Source organism: Coregonus lavaretus, assembly GCF_964263955.1.
Source record: "Coregonus lavaretus genome assembly, chromosome: 5".
Lineage (NCBI taxonomy): Eukaryota > Metazoa > Chordata > Actinopteri > Salmoniformes > Salmonidae > Coregonus > Coregonus lavaretus.
In genome coordinates this window covers 66,640,215-66,664,171 of record NC_139992.1, presented here as the reverse complement: position 1 = coordinate 66,664,171, position 23,957 = coordinate 66,640,215, and the positions used below count along the sequence as shown (strand labels likewise).

The window sequence follows — 23,957 nt, the reverse complement described above, 5'->3', positions numbered from 1 at the left end:
GACAAGGTGGGGGTGGGGGTGTATACAGAAGATAGCCCTATTTGGTAAAAGACAAAGTCCATATTATGTCAAGAACCGCTCAAATAAGCAAAAAGAAATGACAATCCATAATTATTTTAAGACATGAAGGTCAGTCAATACGGAAAATTCAGGAACTTTGACAGTTTCTTCAAGTGCAGTCGCAAAAAACATCAAGCGCTATGATGAAACTGGCTCTCACGAGGACCGCCACAGGAATGGAAGACCCAGAGTTACCTCTGCTGCAGAGGATAGCTTCATTATTGCAGCCCAAATAAATGCTTCACAGACACAGTCTGAACATCAACTGTTCAGAGGGGACTGTGTGAATCAGGCCTTCATGGTCGAATTGCTGCAAAGAAACCACTACTAAAGGACACCAATAAGAAGAAGAGACCTGATTGGGCCAAGAAACACGAGCAATGGACATTTGGAAAGGCCAAATGTCCAAATTTGAGATTTTTGGTTCCAACCGCCGTGTCTTTGTGAGACGCGGTGTGGGTGAACGGATGATCTCCGCATGTGTAAAGCAAGGTGGCGGTGTTATGGTGTGGGGGTGCTTTGCTGGTGACACTGTCTGTGATTTATTTAGAATTCAAGGCACACTTAAACAACATGGTTACCACCGCATTCTGCAGCGATACGCCATCCCATCTGGTTTGGGCTTAGTGGGACTATCATCTGTATTTCAATAGGACAATGACCCAACACACCTCCAGGCTGTGTAAAGGCTATTTGACCAAGAAGGAGAGTGATGGAGTGTTGCATCAGATGACCTGGCCTCCACAATCACCCAAACTCAACCCAATTGAGATGGTTTGGGATGAGTCGGACGGCAGAGTGAAGGAAAAGCAGCCATCAAGTGCTTAGCATATGTGGGAACTCCTTCAAGACTGTTGGAAAAGCATTCCAGGTGAAGCTGGTTGAGAGAATGCCAAGAGTGTGCAAAGCTGTCATCAAGGCAAAAGGTGGCTATTTGAATAATCTCAAATATAATTTGATTTGTTTAACCCTTTTTGGTTACTACATGATTCCATATGTGTTATTTCATAGTTTGGATGTCTTCACTATTATTCTACAATGTAGAAAATATAAAAATTAAAGAAACCTTTGAGTGAGTAGGTGTGTCCAAACTTTTGACTGGTACTGTATACTCAAGGTTTTAAGAGATTGAGCAGTCTCATACAAACTGATATACAGGTACAATATGGGAGGACTTGAATTGTAACACAACTACAGTGGCTTGCAAAAGTATTCACCCCCCTTGGCATTGTATCCATTTGATTTACACAACATGCCTAACACTTTGAAGATGCAACATATTTTTTCTTGTGAAACAAACAATACATTTGAAAAAACAACTTGAGCGTGCAGAACTTTTCATCCCCCCCAAAGTCAATACTTTGTAGAGCCACCTTTTGCAGCAATAACAGCTGCATGTCTCTTGGGGTATGTCTCTATAAGCTTGGTACATCTAGCCACTGGGATTTTTGCCCATTCTTCAAGGAAAAACTGCTCCAGCTCCTTCAAGTTGGATGGGTTCCGCTGGTGTACAGATTCTCAATTGGATTGAGGTCTGGGCTTTGACTAGGCCATTCCAAGACATTTAAATGTTTCCCCTTAAACCACTTGAGTGTTGCTTTAGCAGTATGCTTAGGGTCATTGTCCTGCTGGAAGGTGAACCTCCGTCCCAGTCTCTAATCTCTGGAAGACTGAAACAGGTTTCCCTCAAGAATTTCCCTGTATTTAGTGCCATCCATCATTCCGTCAATTCTGACCAGTTTCCCAGTCCCTGCCGGTGGGAAAAACATCCCCACAGCATGATGCTGCCACCACCATGCTTCACTGTGGGGATGGTGTTCTCGGGGTGATGAGAGGTGTTGGGTTTGCGCCAGACGTAGTGTTTTCCTTGATGCCCAAAAGCTCAATTTTTGTCTCATCTGACTAGAGTACCACCTTCCATATATTTGGGGAGTCTCCCACATGCCTTTTGGCGAACACCAAACGTGTTTGCTTCTTTTTTTTCTTTAAGCAATGGCTTTTTCTGGCCACTCTTCGGTAAAACCCAGCTCTGTGGAGTGTACGGCTTAAAGTGGTCCTATGGACAGATACTCCAATCTCCGCTGTGGAGCTTTGCAGCTCCTTCAGGGTTATCTTTGGTCTCTCTGTTGCCTCTTCTGTGAGTTTAGGTGGGCGGCCCTCTCTTGGCAGGTTTGTTGTGGTGCCATATTCTTTCAATTTTTTGAATAACAGATTTAATGGTGCTCCGTGGGATGTTCAAAGCTTCTGATATTTTTTTTATAACCCAACCCTGATCTGTACTTCTTCACAACTTTGTCCCTGACCTGTTTGGAGAGCTCCTTGGTCTTTATGGTGCCGCTTGCATGGTGGTGCCCCTTGCTTAGTGGTGTTGCAGACTCTGGGGCCTTTCAGAACATGTATATATGTGTGTATATATCTCACTGAGATCATGTGACACTTAGATTCACACAGGTGGACTTTATTTAACTAATTATGTGACTTCTGAAGGTAATTGGTTGCACCAGATCTTATTTAGGGGCTTCATAGCAAAGGGGGTGAATACATATGCATGCACCACTTTTCTGTTATTCAATGTTTTGAAACAAGATTTTTTTCACTTCACCAATGTGGACTATTTTGTGTATGTCCATTACATGAAATCCAAATAAAAATCCATTTAAATTACAGATTGTAATGCAACAAAATTGGAAAAACGCAAAGGGGGATGAATACTTTTTCAAGGCACTGTATGTTTCTTCCCCAGCTATGATCAGCTACAACATCATAGCTGGTGTGTGATGCGTGTGATAGAAGGAGTCAGGCGCAGGAGAGTAATATGCATCCAAAGAGTTCATTCCGTCGATAAACAGTTGCGCAAGCATGCGACAACAAAACTCAGGCATAGGGGAAATATCTACCCTGGCAACAACAAGGTAAGGGTAGCTCAACCGAGCTACACACGGCTCACAACAAACAATCACCCACACAGACAAGGAAGCAGAGGGAACACTTATACAATGACTAATTGGGGATAAGGACCAGGTGTGTGTGATTAATTAGACAAGTGGAGTGATGATAAATGGATCGGCAGCAGCTAGTAAGCCGGTGATGACGAACGCCGAAACCTGCCCGAACAAGGAGGGGAGGCAGCCTCGGCGGAAGTCGTGACACATTGACCAAAATATTTCACGGACTACCTGGAGGTGCAATATGGCACATTTTACTTCATTGTAATATATCTGAACAATATCAAGCCACAACTTAGCTATGTGCATTGATATGCTAATGCAGTGACAGTCAAAAAAGAGGTCACAGTTTTGCTAAATTAAGCACAAACACCAAGGCCACATTTCTTATTGGATGTTGCTCATTCATATTTTTCATACATGCTATTTGCAGTTGGGTCACGTACTTGCAGAAATATATTTTGTCATCGCATTATCCACCATTCTGTTCACGCTACCTCTGTCTCTCTTCCGGAATATATCAAAGCTGGGAAAGGTAAGACGTAATCACATATTGTTACATTGATTTAAGGAGTCACTGACCTTTCTGAGCTAAAGCATCTGTCTATGTGATTCCAGGTGTCCTTACTGTCCATGGTGTTGATCGTTTTGATCCTGATCACTGTTATCATCAGAAAAGCTACCCTAGGACCACATATGTACATAATAACGCTGTCAAAATCTATTCACTCACACCAGTGGAGGCTCCTCAAAGGAGGAAGGGGAGGACCATCCTCCTCAGTGAATTTCATAAAATGTGGCGAGTAGTTGACTCAAAGAGAGGGAGAGACAATTTAACAAATTCATTTATTCAAAAATTAAGGAGAAGCGAGAGAGCTATATTTAGTTGTATTTTTTTATTTATTTCACGTTCACTTAGCTAGCTAGTTTAGCCTACTCAAACACCTGGCTCAAACAATGAGGGATGCCATGTTAGCTAGCTGGCTATGGCTATCCAACACTGGAACTCCTCCATGTCAAGGTAAGCTTTTGGTTTTATAAATGTACTGCTACCGGGGCCCACAGGTGTAACTGCTAAACTGCTTTCTGACTGTACACTGTACTGCATGATTGTAGCGGATTTACTAATGCGTTAGTTCTAGTAGCTACGTTGGCAATGATGTAGGCTGTGTTTAGCGGTCATGATATGAAGGTTTGGCTTAGAAAGGTTTTTTCGCCTTGTCACAGACAGCTGATGTGTTGTGCACTGAAGTCCACAAGCGAAGGGGAGAGGAGGCGAGAATAGTTGCGAAAAGGAATTATATACTGTACACAACGAGCAAAGTGAGCATGCTGTTTTATGTGGTTGCTATGAAATCAAACTGTGTTTGCGTGTGATCAGGGGTGTATTCATTCCGCCGATTCTGTGAAATGTTTCTTCAACGGAAGTAAACGGAACGAAACGGGGATGAACATACCTGAATTTGTCCAATACAAACTCTAATTTGCAGCTGTTAGACTAATGATTACACCCTAGATCAGCTAGATGCAGGAAAGAGTGTGCAAGGCGGTATTGAATGTGTCACTGTCTGTCACCTTGATTGCTCAATTATCTCATCCTGTGCACCTACGTTGTAAACTTTCATTAATAGGCTAGGTTGTAGCAACCTCATGATGGGGTACAGGGAAAATTTGAGTATCATGTAGTAGCCTAAACCTATCGATATTACATTGAGCTGGGTGAATGGAATTTGAATTACAGTCACAAAACGCTTTAATAGAAATAAGGCCATGCTCCAAAAAAATAAATAATCCCTTATCTTAAACGGCACCGACCGCCACATGCTATATCACATTCTACTAATCAATCTGAAATGCATTCTATTTTAATTTTATATTTCAGTCAACTAAACAACTATTGAAACCACTTGCTCTAGAATTGTTTTAATGGCTAACAAAATGTTAATCCAATTACTTTGTCCATAGTCCCCCTACACTGAACGCATCGGTGTTTGCAAGATGGAATGCAATTTCTGCTATTGTAGTTATGTCTTTTGTTGAGTTCTCTTCTACTGCAGCCTACGTGTGTACAGCTTCATATTGTATGATAATGCCAATCAAGTTTCATAATAGCAGAAATCCACAAAACAACACAAAAATGTAACTTGGACTATTGATTGTAATACTTTGCTATATCCTTTTGTCTTGCAGCCTATATCTGCCATCACAACAGCTTTATGATCTATGGCTCTCTGGAGGAACTGAGCCTTAGTAACTGGTCTCGTGTCACTCACGTCTGTTGGTTCGTCTCTGATTGTCAGTGCTCTGTTTGCTGTGACTGGCTATGTATGCTACCTTCACTGGGTACACACAAGGTAAAACACAACACATAGAATCATAGAATACGCTCATGGTGTATCTCTATTCACTCTGCACCAGGTGTTCTTTTTCTGACCACCTCTTATCTATTTTCAGGTGACATCTTTGAAAACTACTGAAGGAACGATGACCTGGCTACGTTTGTTTTACTTCTGTTTTGGCATCAGTATAATAACAACTTGTCCTCTGGAGTGTTTTGTGACTTGAGAGGTACAGTGCATTCGGAAAGTATTCAGACCCCTTGATTTTTTCCCACATTTTGTTACGTTACAGCCTTATTCTAAAATTGATTAAATTGTTTTTTTTCCCTCATCAATCTACACACAATACCCCATAATGACAAAGCGAAAACATGTTTTTAGATTTTTTTGCAAATGTATTAAAAATATTAAAACGTACCTTATTTACATAAGTATTTAGACCCTTTGCTTTGAGACTTGAAATTGAGCTCAGGTGTATCCTGTTTCCATTGATCGTCCTTGAGCTGTTTCTACAACTTGATTGGATTCCACCTGTGGTAAATTAAATTGATTGGACATGACTTGGAAAGGTACCCAAAAAATGTCTGCAGCATTGAAGGTCCCCAGGAACACAGTGGCCTCCATCATTCTTAAATGGAAGAAGTTTGGAACCACCAAGACTCTTCCAATAGCTGGCTGCTCGGCCAAACTGAGCAATCGGGGGAAAAGGGCCTTGGTCAGGGAGGTGATCAAGAACCCAATGGTCACTCTGACAGAGCTCCAGAGTTCCTTTGTGGAGATGGGAGAACCTTCCAGAAGGACAACCATCTCTGCAGCATTCCACCAATCAGACCTTTATGGTAGAGTGGCCAGACGGAAGCCACTCCTCAGTAAAAAGCACATGACAGCCCGCTTGGAGTTTGCCAAAAGGTATCTAAAGGACTCTCAGACCATGAGAAACAAGATTATCTGGTCTGATGAAACCAAGATTGAACTCTTTGGCCTGAATACCAAGTGTCACGTCTGGAGGAAACCTGGCACCATCCCTACGGTGAAGCATGGTCGTGGCAGCATCATGCTGTGGGGATGTTTTGCAGGGACTGGGAGACTAGTCAGGATCAAGGGAAAGATGAACAGAGCAAGGTACAGAGATCCTTGATGAAAACCTGCTCCAGAGTGCTCAGGACCACAGACTGGGGGCAAAGGTTCACCTGCCATCAGGACAACGACCCTAAGCATACAGCCAACACAATGCAGGAATGGCTTCGGGACAAGTCTCTGAATGTCCTTGAGTGGCCCAGCCAGAGCCCCGTACTTGAACCCGATCGAACATCTCTGAAGAGACCTGAAAATAGCTGTGCAGCGACGCTCCCCATCCAACCTGACAGAGCTTGAGAGGATCTGCAGAGAAGAATGGGAGAAACTCTCCAAATACAGGTGTGCCAAGCTTGTAGCGTCATACCCAAGAAGACTTGAGGCTGTAGTCGCTGCCAAAGGTGCTTCAAGTACTGAGTAAAGGGTCTGAATACTTATGTAAATGTGATATTTCTGTATTCTTTTTTTTTTTATACATTGGCAAAAATGTATAAACCTGTTTTTGCTTTGTCATTATGGGGTATTGTGTGTAGATTGATTAGGGGGGGGGGGACAATGTAATACATTTTAGAATAAAGCTGTAACGTAACAAAATGTGGAAAAAGTCAACAGGTCTGAATACTTTCCAAATGCACTGTATGATTTTACTTGTGCACATAATATGGTACTACATAAATTGAGGGTCAGTGTTCATTCATTTTGAATGCAAATCACTTATGAACAACAGTTCTGTATTCTCTCTTTTATGTTTGTAGGTAGTATGCACATTTTTATTTATGGGTCTCTCAACAACCATGCCCATGTGCCTGTCTCCTTGCTCATAGTTGCAGCGTGCACAGTGCTATCCTTGGCCTACGACTGTCTGGGTATTGTTCTGTTGTTAAATGTAAGTAAGATGTCCTTTGAATTGTTGTAACTTATTTATCTACTGTGGTGCCACATGTAAGACTGCAGCAACAAATTGCAAAAAAACTAATACTTTTCTTCCAGGGTGTTATAAGTGCCACACCTTTTGGTTTTCATCATTCCATCAGCTCGTGAACTCAACCTTTTCACAGAGCGCTGGTTCCAAGGTGAACACTGCCTCCCCTGTCTCTTCCTCATAGCTGGTGTCTTTGTCAGGACAACCGGTTTGATCATGGCAGTCATGTTCCCACAAGACTGCTCCCATGGTGCAGAGATGTTCTACTGCTCAGCCTCAACTCTCCTCTCCAACCTCCACGTCGCCCACTGAGCTGCTCCTTCAGAATGCAACTCAGTTCTAGATAAAACATTTACACATTGGTGTTTTGTGATATGACTTTGTAAGCTCAATGTATTTATTACCTCTGCAATGAACGTGTGTGTCATAATGTACTATTTGACTTTGATGTATGTATAATAAAGTGCCAATATGCAATGCATGTATCTATTTCTATATCAAATTGTGAAACCGTAAAGTTCCACCTTGAATTTTGTAAGTATTTACCTACGACATGATGTCACTGTAACATGAGTACAATTATCATAAAAAGGCTAAATTCGAAACAGAAAACTTGCCGCCCTCTTGCCTTGATGTCATTACTCACTCTTCAATGATTAATGTAGATGTGGAGTTATCATGTTTGTCCATTGGTAGTGCAACTTCCCCTGTTGGGTAGAGGGAATATGTAGGGTAATGTGGGGTAACTAGCCCCCCCCCAAGAACAATGTCCAATTGCTGACACAATAAAGCTAAGTTAGGTAAAAATGTGGTATGTGGATGATGGTCATGCTTAGGCAAAAACTATAAATGGAAATAAGTAGCTACAGTTTACACTGTTTTTAGTTATTTAATTAAATATGGTTTTTAGAAAAGGGGCGTTTTTCCCAAGTAATGGGGTAACATGGGAAAAACATGACTGTGTCACTTAATGAAGTTACTTATAGATGATTTGGACATGATTAGAACAATTCGAATTTAGGTACCACTGACTTGCATTGGATCACCTAAAATGTTACTGCTTTATTAAAAACTGATTACAATTTGTATCTCTAAACAAGTGGTTATTTATCTTTAGGCTCCCCTAATGGTATACATATATATATACAGTACCAGTCAAAAGTTTGGACACACCTACTCATTCCAGGGTTTTTGTTTATTTTTACTATTTTCTACATTGTAGAATAAAAGTGAAGACATCAAAACTATGAAATAACACATATGGAATCATGTAGTATCCAAAAAAGTGTTAAACAAATGAAAAATATATTTTATATTTGAGATTCTTCAAAGTAGCCACCCTTTGCCTTGATGACAGCTATACACACTCTTGGCATTCCCTCAACCAGCTTCATGAGGTAGTCACCTGGAACGCTTTTCCAACATTCTTGAAGGAGTTCCCACATATGCTGAGCACTTGTTGGCTGCTTTTCCTTCACTTTGCGGTCCAACTCATCCCAAACCATCTCAATTGGTTTGAAGTTGGGTGATTGTGGAGGCCAGGTTATCTGATGCAGCACTCCATCACTCTCCTTCTTGGTCAAATAGCCCTTACACAGCCTGGAGGTGTGTTGGGTCATTGTCCTGCTGAAAAACAAATGATAGTCCCACTAATCGCAAACCACATGGGATAAGCGTATTGCTGCAGAATTTGTTTGTTTGTTGATGAGACAGATAAAAATTGTGCTGAGCAAGAGTATTGGCAGCCAGAGAAAGTTATGTTTTTTTTTGTTGATGACATCAAGTGGTTTCTGTGAGAATTATAGGGGTGGGGGGCAGTTAACCCGGGTGGTTAGTTTCCCCACGTTATCCTATAGTAGGCCTATTTGGGCAATTTCAATAGGCCCTTTATAACATTTAGGCTATTTCAAAATTATAAATGTAAACGCGAATTGTTCACTTCAGATGTTGAAAATACTCATGAAAGTCATATGAATTGGCTCCTGCAATAAAGTTTCACATACACTGAGGGTACAACAAATTAAGAACACCTTCCTAATTTTGAGGCACTTAAATGTTTTGTCTTGCCCATTCACCCTCTGAATGGCACACACACAATCGTCTCAAGGCTTAAACGTCCTTCTTTAACCTGTCTCCTCCCATTCATCTACACTGATTGAAATGACATCAATAAGGATCATAGCTTTCACCTGGTCAGTCTGTCTTGGAAAGAGCAGGTATTCCTAATGTTTTGTACACTTAGTGTACATTTCCAATGTTACTTTCAATTAATAAAAAAGTGAAACATTTGTAGGCTATTCCTTGTGGGATGGAGAGATGAAATCACTGACCGCTGGGAGGGAAAACTAGGGCAGTAAGGTATTCGACGCCCCACGAAGAGTTATTTGCACTCTTGAGTCGTCGTGCAATGCATTTACAGTACCCATAGGCCTACATTTGGACGCCGATTTTTGGAGTTGTTGTGCATTCGACAGAGAACTTGGCATCGGTAGCATTGTGTCACAACTTTGAAATGTTGACTGCTGGCTAAACGGGAAAGACTGGGTTGTGCTGGCGGCGTATTGGAACAGAGCAGCGACTGTTGTGTTGATGAAGAGTTGGAGATAGAAGTGGGAGTTCCAGAATTCATAAGAACGCAGAGTAGCCTAATGGATCACTGAACGAATGAAAAGTCTACGGTATATTTTGTACGGTATAAGTAATTTTTTAAATCCCTAATAAAGACTGATGAAAGTTGACAGCTGCTCGGAGGGCCAGAGCCATTCATGGTAAGAGATGTCGAGTTACAGAATTATCGTAATGAAATTGTACTTTAATGTCTGTCCCACTTTGCATGTCTGGCAACAAAGTTATTTTGCGAAACTATGACCTCATTGTCAATAGGGATCGCCCATCCGGAGCTGGCACTCGGTCGGATGGGACAGCTCTAGATGTAAACCTGTGCATTTTTAGTTATGAAATATGAATCATTGTGTGTTTTGCTTTTCTTTCGGTAGTCCGAAGGATTTAGTTAAACCGATGCAGCTAGACATGGAAGAGAATGGGTCCCAAGGAACTCCACGACGATTCTCTGGCTCTAGGTACAGTATGTGGATTCATTCTGGGTACTAGTTCAGAGGGTTCCTGTGTGAGAACTGTCAGCTGTGATATAAATTGTCACCATTATTTGGAGGTGTTCTAAAATGCTTAGATTGATCATGATATGACACTTAAAAAACGTGTATATTAGATAATTTATGGTGGAATTCTTGAGATGACATCAGTTGGAAAATATGGGACTTTTGTAGCCAATGGTGTCTTATGTCATTCCAAACCCTTATTCAGTTCAAACCTTTTCCAAGGCTTCACTGGGATTCCTTTAATTCCGTTGTCCCTTCTATGCCATTCTCTACCCCCCAAAAGACATTGTTGCAATACATTTTCTAGACACATGTTGCAAGCAAATTGCAATTGAATGACATATTTGCATGTCTAAGGCAAAGGGTTTGACTAATTTAATAGTCCACAACCAGAGGGGCTAGATGTGCATCTCTTCCAATCAACTCTAACCTACATTCTTCAGCCTCAGTTTATTGAGTAAATGTAGTCAGTAACTGAAGTAACAGTTGTTGCAGACATTTCAGTAACCTTTGAACTACACTCATTTCCTGCCTTCTGAGTTGTTCTGAGAAATTGCCTTGACCACATGTTGGGGTCATGGGAAGCATTTTGGAGTCAAACCAGTGTGCATCTCATGTGCATTGTAATCAATGTCTGGCTATCAATTTTATATTCTGAAATATTTTGGTCAATAATTGTATTGATGGATGATTTCATAGATATATTATCATATTTCAGTCTCAATATGGAAAAGTCTGTGGAGAAATGGAAACTTCACATGAATTGCTATTAAGCCCTCAAATTCTGCATCTCATTTCTAATTAAAATCACAATCAATTTGCAGGCCTCCCTTGCATGCCAAGGGAGTGAGCAGTGACTTTGTAAAAGCTTGCAAAGAACTTTGGAAACTCACTCCCTAGTTTAAGAGCAAACGCCTCCGACCAACTGGAATACAGTCAGCTGACATCATCTCCAAGCAACCGGTCCTGAACCAAATAAATGGGAAATTCCACATGGTCACAGTCATAACACTTTTAAAGAGATCATCTTATACTCTTATTTATTTGATATTCAATATTAGGCAAAAGACACGTTAGACCTCTTCTCATGGATCATTTTGTTTTACCACCAGTGGTATTTTTGGGGTAGGTGCTTATCACAAACTCCACATAACCACACAGTATTCTGTTGGGTCAACTGATGTAGTTTCAGCATGACTCTTTTGATATTTCATAATATAATTGTGTAATTCAGTAGCAGAGCCCCTCTCTGGATTTCTAGAGTTACAGACTACCCAATTCAGTCTGTGGTTTGTCTGTTATTTGGAAATGAAAACCACTCTCTCATTGAGCTGTTGTGTTGGGGGGAAATACATGTGTCCCGGTTTTATTTGTGGCTTCTCATACTTTGAGCCATTAGACAACTCCTTCTGAAAATTCACCCCGCTTTTCAAGTGCAATGACTTGTGGAGACATCATGTGGCCCTCCACGCCATGCTACATTTGTTATCCTACTACAGACACTGCCAAAACACATGCCCTTGTCCAAGGATGGCAGTGTGTAGTACACACAAACATGCATAGCTCTATGAACACAGTAATATTCACTTGAGGATTTGCCAAATTAGCCTAGGCTAAATAATTGTATGTCTAGTTCTGCTTTGGCCGTTGGAAAAGTGACTTAATATCTGCTAAAAGACAGTATTATTTTGTCACAGCAGCATCTGTTTGAAATGATAAATGCCATCCTCTATTGGCTTTCAGAGTTTAGTGACAGTGTTTTGTGTTTAATGTGCAACCTAGTTCCTGGCCCAATTGGAAGCAATTTTCCTGGCTGAACAGAGAGGCTTTTATCCCTCAAAGTTTCAAGGGGAAAATGCTGCAAATGCTAGAACTCTGAGGGTTTTTGTCTATGCTATCATAACCTTCCATTAGTAGCTTTATTCCCATTTAACTGCACCCAGTGAAGATATCATAAGTCTAGACCCTGACAAATGATAACACTGTCACACATTGTAGAGGCTCAACTATTTGCAAGTTTCCGTTATAGGTCTTCTTCTGTTCTGAGTTGAAACTTTGCAGGAGTATAAAAGGATTGGGTCTCTGCAAATATTTTGACAATTAATTAATTAATCACAGTAGCACTATTCAAAGTGGTTGAAATGGCAAACTTGGATTTGAAATTGCAGTATTAGTTTCACAAGTTCCTCTCCTCACAAGGAACACTTTAGCCTCAAAGACCTATAACTTCTACAATGGAAAAAATGGGTGTGCAGTAGCTCATTATAGAGGTGTACTGCTGCCAGTATGCTAAATTGTGGTGGAATAGCACAACATATGGTTAAATGGCAGTGTCTTTGAACCCAATGATTTCAGCTTGCAGCTATATTTTCCTCATATCTATCTGTTGTAGAATTTGGCCCATCCCTCTCGCCATAGCTTCCAGCAATTCAAGTGCAGCTGTGCCCTTGGACTGCTAAAGTGTCTGGAAACAGCTGTGGAGATTCACAATACCTTTACCAATTCCACGCTCGGCTCCACTCTGAGGGAAGCCTGCCATGTGAGATCATGGTAAAAGGTGTGTCCCATAATGGACATTGTTGTAGGGGCTGATACATTTTTCGTAAAGGAAACATCAAGTCTGAAATGTCCAAATGGAAATTAAACTTCAGAAGCCTTTTTAAACGTCAAATATACTACAAGTTTGACATTTCCTGCGTTTCAGGAAAGTTCTCCTGCAACAGGGTGATCGAATCAAGATCCTACATTTGTATAGGCCTGTATAGCCTTCAGAAAGTATTCACACCCCTTGACTTTCTCCACATTTTGGTGTGTTACAAAGTGGGATTAAAATGAATTTAATTGTCATTTTTTGTCAACAATTTTCACAAAATACTCTAATGTCAAAATGGAAGAAAAATTATATTTATTTTCGTAATTAATCGAAAAGAAAACACTAATATATCTTGATTAAATAAGTATTCAACCCCCTGAGTCAAAACATGTTAGAATCACCTTTGGCAGCGATTACAGCTGTGAGTGTTTCTGGGTTAGTCTAAGAGCTTTGCACATCTGGATTGTACAATATTTGCCCATTATTCTTTAAAAAATGTTTCATTCTCTGTCAAATTGGTTGTTGATTATTGCTAGACAGTCATTTAAGTCTTGCCATAGATTTTCAAACCGATTTTAGTCAAAACTGTAACTAGGCTCCTCAGGAACCTTCAATTTCGTCTTGGTAAGCAACTCCAGTGTTTGGCCTTGTGTTTTTAGGTTATTGTCCTGCTGAAAGGTGAATTTGCCTCCCAGTGTCTGGTGGAAAGCAGACTGAACCAGGTTTTCCTCTAAGATTTTGCCTGTGCTTAGCTCTATTCAGTTTATTTCTATCCTAAAGAAACTCCCTAGTCCTTGTCGATGACATTCTTGAAAATATGAAGAGTGGTACTCAATGATGTGTTGTATTGGATTTGCCCAAACATAATGCTTTTATATTCAGGACAAAAAGTTAATTTCTTTGCCACATTTTTTGCAGTATTCATTTGGTGCCTTATTGCTAACAGGATGCATGTTCTGGAATATGTGATTCTGTACAAGCTTAGTTCTTTACGCTCTGTCATTTAGGTTAGTATTGTGGATTAACTCACTAAATGTGATGAACTAATATGAAAATGAATACATTTGTAAATAACTTTTCAATACAGAATAGTATATACTGTGTTTGATACAGCATTTGTGCGATTTATGATTAGGCCTATACATTTGTACAATGTTGTTCATCACATTACTTAAAATGCTGTTTGACAGATTAAATAGAGTAGATAAAGATATCACACAGGCCTTGTTGTTTGTAGTTTCTGTGAAGAGGTCAGTGGCATTCCAACGGCAACCCACACCACTCATAGCAACAGCATTAAATGTAAAGGAGAGGAGGAATCACTGAATTTGGCCAGTAGGAAAATGAACACTTATTGGAACAAAAATGTAATTGAGACCTTAAGACAAGCTTGTGTTTGCTAAGCCCGTCAGGTCTTGGGAATACAGAGGCTTTTATGTCTCGTGGATGGCATGCTTTATGCCTCAGAGGGCTGAAACAGACAGTGGCCATCATCCAGGGAATGGGGAATAATGGGTTGTCTTTGTTGTGCAGTTGAAGCCAATGCACTGACCGTAAAATACCAGTGACAGCTTATTACTGGGGGTGTACTGGGTTAGTATACAAAATCAGTCAACAATATGTTCACATTTTGCCAAATTAATTGGTAGGCTTGGCTATTGCAGGATTTTATGTGCTCAGTTTTAATACCAGAGAGAGCACTTATTCAACACAGATTCCACGCAATAGCTCTGTGCAAATGGTGTCATAGTGCCTCTAGAATGTATGTATGCCTCTAGAATGCAAATAGTCAATACTGTGTATGAAGTCTTGGCCCGTGCTTTGTTTCTGTTGTGCACTCTTCCAACACATAACAGTTGGAATCCACCTACCATCCACCTTCATAACAGAGCCTTTTGTGTTAAAAAGGTCAGAGGAAAATGAAAGCACTGGGCTGATAAAAAGTATGTGAAACAAATCTCTTGATGGCACTATTCTTGCGCACATGATCATTTACCAGTTTTTCATTTAGTATATTGAATATGTCACAGAAGCAGGCATTTTGTAAACTAATGGTTACAAACATGTGACACATTTGTACTTTCATAATAAATGATAGTTTAAGGCACTGTGGGCCATGTATAATTATTATAATTTTTTTCCTCTGTCTTTTTTACTTGGAAAACTGTAATCACAAAGCAAGATCATAGTTATGTTCCCATATAAAGTCTGAAGCTCTTGGCCCTTTGACATTTTGTAAAGCTCCAGTGCATGTGATGAGCATCAGGGGAGACCGCAGAGCAACAGTGATATATATATATATATATATATATATATATATATATATATATATATATATATATATATATATATATATACACAGTGGGGAGAACAAGTATTTGATACACTGCCGATTTTGCAGGTTTTCCTACTTACAAAGCATGTAGAGGTCTGTAATTTTTATCATAGGCGCACTTCAACTGTGAGAGACGGAATCTAAAACAAAAATCCAGAAAATCACATTGTCTGATTTTTAAGTAATTAATTTGCATTTTATTGCATGACATAAGTATTTGATACATCAGAAAAGCAGAACTTAATATTTGGTACAGAAACCTTTGTTTGAAATTACGTTTCCTGTAGGTCTTGACCAGGTTTGCACACACTGCAGCAGGGATTTTGGCCCACTCCTCCATACAGACCTTCTCCAGATCCTTCAGGTTTCGGGGCTGTCGCTGGGCAATACGGACTTTCAGCTCCCTCCAAAGATTTTCTATTGGGTTCAGGTCTGGAGACTGGCTAGGCCACTCCAGGACCTTGAGATGCTTCTTACGGAGCCACTCCTTAGTTGCCCTGGCTGTGTGTTTAGGGTCGTTGTCATGCTGGAAGACCCAGCCACGACCCATCTTCAATGCGCTTACTGAGGGAAGGAGGTTGTTGGCCAAGATCTCACGATACATGGCCCCTTCCATCCTCCCCTCAATACGGTGCAGTCGTCCTGTCCCCTTTGCAGAAAAGCATCCCCAAAGAATGATTTTTTCACCTCCATGCTTCACGGTTGGGATGGTGTTCTTGGGGTTGTACTCATCCTTCTTCTTCCTCCAAACACGGCGAGTGGAGTTTAGACCAAAATGCTCTATTTTTGTCTCATCAGACCACATGACCTTCTCCCATTCCTCCTCTGGATCATCCAGATGGTCATTGGCAAACTTCAGACGGGCCTGGACATGCGCTGGCTTGAGCAGGGGGACCTTGCGTGCGCTGCAGGATTTTAATCCATGACGGCGTAGTGTGTTACTAATGGTTTTCTTTGAGACTGTGGTCCCAGCTCTCTTCAGGTCATTGACCAGGTCCTGCCGTGTAGTTCTGGGCTGATCCCTCACCTTCCTCATGATCATTGATGCCCCACGAGGTGAGATCTTGCATGGAGCCCCAGACCGAGGGTGATTGACCGTCATCTTGAACTTCTTCCATTTTCTAATAATTGCGCCAACAGTTGTTGCCTTCTCACCAAGCTGCTTGCCTATTGTCCTGTAGCCCATCCCAGCCTTGTGCATGTCTACAATTTTAACCCTGATGTCCTTACACAGCGCTCTGGTCTTGGCCATTGTGGAGAGGTTGGAGTCTGTTTGATTGAGTGTGTGGACAGGTGTCTTTTATACAGGTAACGAGTTCAAACAGGTGCAGTTAATACAGGTAATGAGTGGAGAACAGGAGGGCTTCTTACACAAAAACTAACAGGTCTGTGAGAGCCGGAATTCTTACTGGTTGGTAGGTGATCAAATACTTATGTCATGCAATAAAATGCAAATTAATTACTTAAACATCATACAATGTGATTTTCTGGATTTTTGTTTTAGATTCCGTCTCTCACAGTTGAAGTGTACCTATGATAAAAATTACAGACCTCTACATGCTTTGTAAGTAAGAACCTGCAAAATCAGCAGTGTATCAAATACATGTTCTCCCCACTGTATATATATATATATATATATATATACACACACACACACACACACACACACACACACACACACACACACACACACACACACACACACACACTCTCTACCGGTCCAAAGTTTTAGAACACCTACTCATTCAAGGGTTTGTCTTTATTTTTACTGTTTTCAACATTGTAGAATAATAGTGAAGACATCAAAACTATGAAATAACACAAATGGAATCATGTAGTAACCCAAAAAGTGTTAAACAAATGAAAAATATATTTTATATTTGAGATTCTTCAAATAGCCACCCTTTGCCTTGATAACAGCTTTGCACACTCTTGGCATTCTCTCAACCAGCTTCACCTGGAATACTTTTCCAACAGTCTTGAAGGAGTTCCCACAAATGCTGAGCACTTGTTGGCTGCTTTTTCTTCACTCTGCGGTCAGACTCATCCCAAACCATCTGAATTTGGTTGAGGTCGGGTGATTTGGAGGCCAGGTCATCTGATGCAGCACTCCATCACTCTCCTTCTTGGTCAAATAGCCCTTACACAGCCTGGAGGTGTGTTTGGTCATTGTCCTGTTGAAAAACAAATGATAGTCCCACTAAGCCCAAACCAGATGGGATGGCGTATCACTGCAGAATGCTGTGGTAGCCATGCTGGTTAAGTGTGCCTTGAATTCTAAATAAATCACAGACAGTGTCACCAGCAAAGCACCCCCACACCATAACACCTCCTCCCCCATGCTTTACGGTGGGAACTACACATGCAGAGATCATCCGTTCACCCACACCGCGTCTCACAAAGACACGGTGGTTGGAACCAAAAATCTCCAATTTGGACTCCAGACCAAACGACAAATTTCCACCAGTCTAATGTCCATTGCTCGTGTTTCTTGGCCCAAGCAAGTCTCTTCTTCTTATTGGTGTCCTTTAGTAGTGGTTTCTTTGCAGCAATTCGACCATGAAGGCCTGATTTACACAGTCACCTCTGAACAGTTGATGTTAAGATGTGTCTGTTACTTGAACTTTGTGAAGCGCTTATTTGGGCTGCAATTTCTGAGGCTGGTAACTCTAATGAATTTATCGTCTGCAGCAGAGGTATCTCTGGGTCTTCTATTGCTGTGGCGGTCCTCATGAGAGCCAGTTTCATCATAGTGCTTGATGGTTTTTGTGACTGCACTTGAAGAAACTTTCAAATTTCTTGAAATGTTCCGTATTGACTGACCTTTATGTCTTAAAGTGGACTGTTATTTCTCTTTGTTTATTTGAGCTCTTCTTGCCATAATATGGACTTGTTCTTTTACCAAATAGGGCTATCTTCTGTATACCCCCATACCTTTTCACAACACAACTGATTGGCTCAAACGCATTAAGAAGGAAAGAAATTCCACAAATTAACTTTTAAGAAGGCACACCTGTTAATTGAAATGCATTCCAGCTGACTACCTCATGAAGCTGGTTGAGAGAATGCCAAGATTGTGCAAAGCTGTCATCAAGGCAAAGGGAGCTATTTGAAGGATCTCAAATATAAAATATATTTTGATTTGTTGAATACTTTTTTTTGGTTACTACATGATTCCATATGTGTTATTTCACAGTTTTGATGTCTTCACTATTATTATACAATATAGAAAATAGTAAAAATAAAGAAACTAGATGTGTCCAAATTGACTGGTACTGTGTGTGTAAAATATATATATATATATATATATATATATATATATATATGACTCAAGGGGAAATGCGCTCTCTTCTCCTGTATTTTTATGTAAATGTTGGCCTCACAGAAAGGACTAACTTGTTCCTCTTTTTCCGCTGCACACCAAAAAGGATTCCAAAAGAGTTCTTCGGCTATCCCCACAGGATAACCCTTTTTGGGTCCAGATAAAACCATTTTTGGTTCCAGGGAGGACTCTTTTGGGTTCCATGTAGAACCCTCTGTGAAAAGGGTCCTACATGGAACCCATAAGGGTTATACCTGGATCAAAAAAGGGTTCTTCAAAGGGTTCTCCTATGGGGACAGGCGAAAAAAAACCTTTTTAGGTTCTAGATGGCACCATTTCTTTCGAAAGAGTGTAGGCAACTGATGCTTATGCTGTGTATCTGATGGATCTACAGTGCATTCGGAAAGTATTCAGACCCCTTTACTTTTTCCACATTTTCTTAAGTTACAGCCTTATTCTAAAATTGATTAAATTGTTTTTTTCCCCTGTCATCAATCTAAACACAATACCCCATAATGATGAAACAAAAACAGGTTTGAATATGTTTTTGCAAATTTATTAAAAATAAAAAACCTGAAATATTACATTTTACATACGTTTTCAAAACCTTTACTCAGTACTTTGTGGAAGCACCTTTGGCAGCGATTACAGCCTTGAGTCTTCTTGGGTATGACGCTACAAGCTTGGCACACCTGTATTTGGGGAGTTTCTCCCATTTCTTCTCTGCAGATCCTCTCAAGCTCTGTCAGGTTGGATGGGGAGTGTTGCTGCACAGCTATTTTCAGGTCTCTCCAGAGATGTTCGATCGGGCTCAAGTCCAGGCTCTGGCTGAGCCACTCAAGGACATTGACTTGTCCCGAAGCGACTCCTGCATTGTCTTGGCTGTGTGCTTAGGGTCGTTGTCCTGTTGGAAGGTGGACGTTCGCCCCAGTCTAAGGTCCTGAGCGCTCCGGAGCAGGTTTTCATCAAGGATCTCTCTGTACTTTGCTCCGCTCATCTTTCCCTCGATCCTGACTAGTCACCCAGTCCCTGGCGCTAAAAAACATCCCCACAGCATGATGCTGCCACCAGGTTTCCTCCAGATGTGACACTTGGTATTCAGGCCAAAGAGTTCAATCTTGGTGTCATCAGACTAGAGAATCTTGAGTCCTTCAGGTACCTTTTGGCAAACTCCAAGCGGGCTGTCATGTGCCTTTTACTGAGGAGTGGCTTCCGTCTGGCCAATCTACCATAAAGGCCTGATTGGTGGAGTGCTGCAGAGATGGTTGTCCTTCTGGAAGGTTCTCCACAGACGAACTCGGAGCTCTGTCAGAGTGACCATTGGGTTCTTGGTCACCTCCCTGACCAATGCCCTTCTCCCCCCGGTTGCTCAGTTTGGCTGGGGGGCCAGCTGTAGGAAGAGTCTTGGTGATTCCAACTTCTTCCATTTAAGAATGTTGGAGGCCACTGTGTTCTTAGGGACATCCAATGCTGCAGAAATGTTTTGTGTACCCTTCCCCAGATCTGTGCCTCAACACAATCCTGTCTCTGAGCTCTACGGATAATTCCTTCAACCGCATGGCTTGGTTTTTGCTCTGAAATCAAATCAAATTGTATTTGTCACATGCGCCGAATACAACAGGTGTAGACCTTACAGTGAAATGCTTACTTACAAGCCCTTAACCAACAATGCCATTTTAAGAAAGAAAACGAAAAAAAAATCACAAAAAAATACAATATAAAATTATTTGAAATAAAAGTAACAAATAATTAAAGAGCAGCAGTAAAAATAACAATAGCGAGGCTATATACATGGGGTCCCGGTATCGAGTCAATGTGCGGGGGCACTGGTTGGTCGAGGTAATTGGGGTAATATGTACATGTAGGTAGAGTTGTTATTAAAGTGACTATGCATAGATATTAAAAAGAGAGTAGCAGCAGCGTAAAAGAGGTGGTGGGGTAGGGTGTGGGGGACAATGCAAATAGTCTGGGTAGCCATGATTAGCTGTTCAGGAGTCTTATGGCTTGGGGGTAGAAGCTGTTAAGAAGCTTTTTGGACCTAGACTTGGCGCTCCGGTACCGCTTGCTGTGCGGTAGCAGAGAGAACAGTTTATGACTAGGGTGACTGGAGTCTTTGACAATTTTTAGGGCCTTCTTCTGACACCGCCTGGTATAGAGGTCCTGGATGGCAGGAAGCTTGGCCCCAGTGATGTACTGGGCCGTACGCACTACCCTCTGTAGTGCCTTGCGGTCGGAGGCCGAGCAGTTGCCATACCAGGTGGTGATGCAACCAGTCAGGATGCTCTCGATGGTGCAGCTGTATAACTTTTTGAGGATCTGAGGACCCATGCCAAATCTTTTCAGTCTCCTGAGAGGGAATAAGCTTTGTCGTGCCCTCTTCACGACTGTCTTGGTGTGTTTGGAACATGATAGTTTGTTGGTGATGTGGACACCAAGGAACTTGAAGCTCTGGTATAGAGGTCCTGGATGGCAGGAAGCTTGGCCCCAGTGATGTACTGTCAACTGTGGGACCTTATATAGACCGGTGTGTGCCTTTCCAAATCATGTCCAATGAATTGAATTGACCACAGGTCCAATAAAGTTGTAGAAACATCTCAAGGATGATCAATGGAAACAGCATGCACCTGAGCTCAATTTCAAGTCTCATAGCAAATTGTCTGAATGCTTATGTAAATAAGGTATTTCTGTTTTTTATTGGTAATAAATTAGCAAAATATTCTAAAAACCTGTTTTCACTTTGTCATTATGGGGTATGTTGTGTAGATTGAGATTTTTTTATATATATACATTTTAGAATGAGTCTGTAATGTAATAAAATGTGGAAAAAGGGAAGGGGTCTAAATTTCTGAATGCACTGTAAATAGTTCCAGGTGCTAACTGCTCCTAATTTCAGCAGTTATCACGCCAAAAGCAATGGATTTAAACATTCACTTGGACTGGAACATATTACTTGTTGTTCTCTTATCTTAAGGCTTGGCAGATGTTCACCCTGTCTTCACTGTGCCAAGTTACTTGACTATACTGAGAAAGTTCTGGTAGAAGCATATTTGACCTCTGAAATAAGGTGTGGGGGGAAAAGTGGGGAGAGAACAGGTCAGACTAGGTTGGTCTCTTCGGTGACTTGCGTTGGGTAGGGTCATGTACATGGAATTCAAGGATCACCCAGAATGATCTGGGTAACCTCCCGGGTGGCGCAGTGGTCTGTAGCTGTGCCACTAGAGATCCTGGTTCGAATCCAGGCTCTGTCGTAGCCGGCCGCGACCGGGAGACCCATGGGGCGGCGCACAATTGGCCCAGCGTCGTCCAGGGTAGGGGAGGGAATGGCTGGCAGGGATGTAGCTCAGTTGGTAGAGCATGGTGTTTGCAACGCCAGGGTTGTGGGTTCGATTCCCACGGGGGGCCAGTATGACTAAAATGTAAATGTAAATCTCCTTGATTGGCAGACTGGCTGACTAACTTACTACCAGCTGGAGTTCCAGTGTTATTAAGAAGGATAGAATGTACTATGGTCTCAAATGGTACCCAGCCATTCCTTATAAAGTGCACTACTTTTTGACCAATAGTGCAGTATATAGGGGAATAGGGTGCCATTTGGGATGTGCCCAATGTAACTGAATTGAAATAAGGCGATTCATAACAGAAGGTTATTACATACTGCATATTAATGCTAAGCCACTCTGAAGTTATTAATGCCCCCTAGATACTTATCAGTTGTCTAAATAAGGGTGTGAATGTGCCAAGCAAGTTTGAAGCCTGCATACAAACATGTTATGGGAAAATTGTTTTGTTTTGCCTAAAATAATAACGTATACACATAGGAAGTGGGGAGTTCTCATAGTTGCTGTGCACTTAGTTTTTCTAATCTCCTGCCGTCCTCCCCACACAGCTCCTGAAGTAATGGCCTTTCCAGACCTTCTGTAAACAGCTTGTGTTTACTGTGAGCAACCTCTTACCAAATTACCAGCTGTGTCCCTGGTCCTGTGTTTTGTCTTTCCACAGGGATTTCCCTTCTCTGCAACCCATCCCCCATCCCCTGTCGCTCCGATTCCTACCCACTACTGCCTCTAACCACAAGTCGTCCCTTATGGTCTGATATGGCTTTTCTGTTAAATGAAGGACAAACTCTAAAGGCAAAATAGTATGTACAGAGGAAGTATACTAAGATCATATTTTTCAGTTGAAAATCATCTGTTTGTTGCACTTGGAGCATGAACTGTGTGACACTTGATCATTGTACTGTATCAAGCACCTAGTTCTGTTATTTTAAGTGAAAGAACCAGTGACGGGGAGATATATAGTACATAGTATGGCAGAGGGTGCAGGAGAAGACTTGATGTTGTTGAACCTGTGTTGATCTGGTACTCTCATTGTAAGATGTAGGACATTTAGGTGAGTCATTGTACGCTTACTACCCAAGGTCAAACTGTAGCTTCCTGCTTTTTGTCTCATATTCAATAGGCAGACGGTGACCTCCTGCATAGATTGTTCCATTGCAACCACTATGATTTAGCAAACAAAATACAGCACTGGACAGTTCAAACTACTGTAAGTACTGTGTAATAGACGGTAAAAGGCAGCATCTCTGTGCCCTGCTTTTCAGTTAGAGTTTCAGGTCATGTTTCAACCTGCATGTCGTTCCTGACATTATCAAGTAGTATGGGAACTGAAAATGTTTGACATAGATAATGTTCCTCTGTTTAAAAAAAAAAATAATCTAACACCAACATGCATATTGGTGCTTTAAATCTTAATCTATTGTTCTGAGTTTAGCTTGCCTATTATGACCTATTCTCATATACCTGTTGAATAGTCCAACATCTATTATGTGTTGAGTAGCTGTGTGAGTAAAGCATTGGAAAGCAGCCTTGGTAAGCTGCTGGGGATAGTGATAAGTAGGGTGTCCACCCACTCTGTCCAGAGTGGGTGAAAACACGCTTTGGTGATGACATTTCACTTCCTTATGTTATGAAATTCATTTTTCCAAGACAAATATGATTATTCATGTTCTTAATCGTTCAGTGGGGTCTTTCTCAAACATATCATTAACAGTATATCCAAAAAGTTGCATTTCGTAACCTAATACATCCGATAATAAGCACCGAGCTGTGTTGACATAGCGGTGCAGGTTTTTTGTAACAACTTTTGAGGATTTTACATTTTGTGGTGGTCGTCTTCAAAGTTATTTGCTCGGGTTGCAAAAGCAAAATTAACATAATGAGCTGAATTAAATGTAAAAGGCTTTGAAAAT

The 23,957-nt window shown here is 41.2% G+C and overlaps 1 protein-coding gene, 1 long non-coding RNA gene and 1 pseudogene across 4 annotated transcripts in view; 2 read left to right on the top strand and 1 right to left on the bottom strand.

Moving 5' to 3' along the window:
• LOC311129753 overlaps positions 1-23,957 on the bottom strand; it is a 73,121-nt gene that overhangs the window by 10,909 nt on the left and 38,255 nt on the right. The window lies entirely within an intron of this gene.
• On the top strand, positions 124-7,683 carry LOC311128768 (putative sodium-coupled neutral amino acid transporter 11; annotated as a pseudogene). Its single transcript has 8 exons — positions 124-129; positions 3,439-3,540; positions 3,624-3,703; positions 5,063-5,067; positions 5,196-5,359; positions 5,460-5,578; positions 7,178-7,304; positions 7,409-7,683. The product of its transcript is annotated as a putative sodium-coupled neutral amino acid transporter 11 (transcript).
• The window catches only part of LOC311129156 (cordon-bleu protein-like 1), a 43,820-nt gene continuing 29,783 nt past the window's right edge, over positions 9,921-23,957 (top strand). For both annotated transcript variants that reach the window (XM_084161460.1, XM_084161459.1), the window contains exons 1-2: positions 9,921-10,108; positions 10,337-10,420. In XM_084161460.1, coding sequence (XP_084017586.1) covers positions 10,068-10,108; positions 10,337-10,420 — 125 coding nt within the window. In that variant the 5' untranslated portion in view covers positions 9,921-10,067. The remainder of the gene's footprint in view (positions 10,109-10,336; positions 10,421-23,957) is intronic.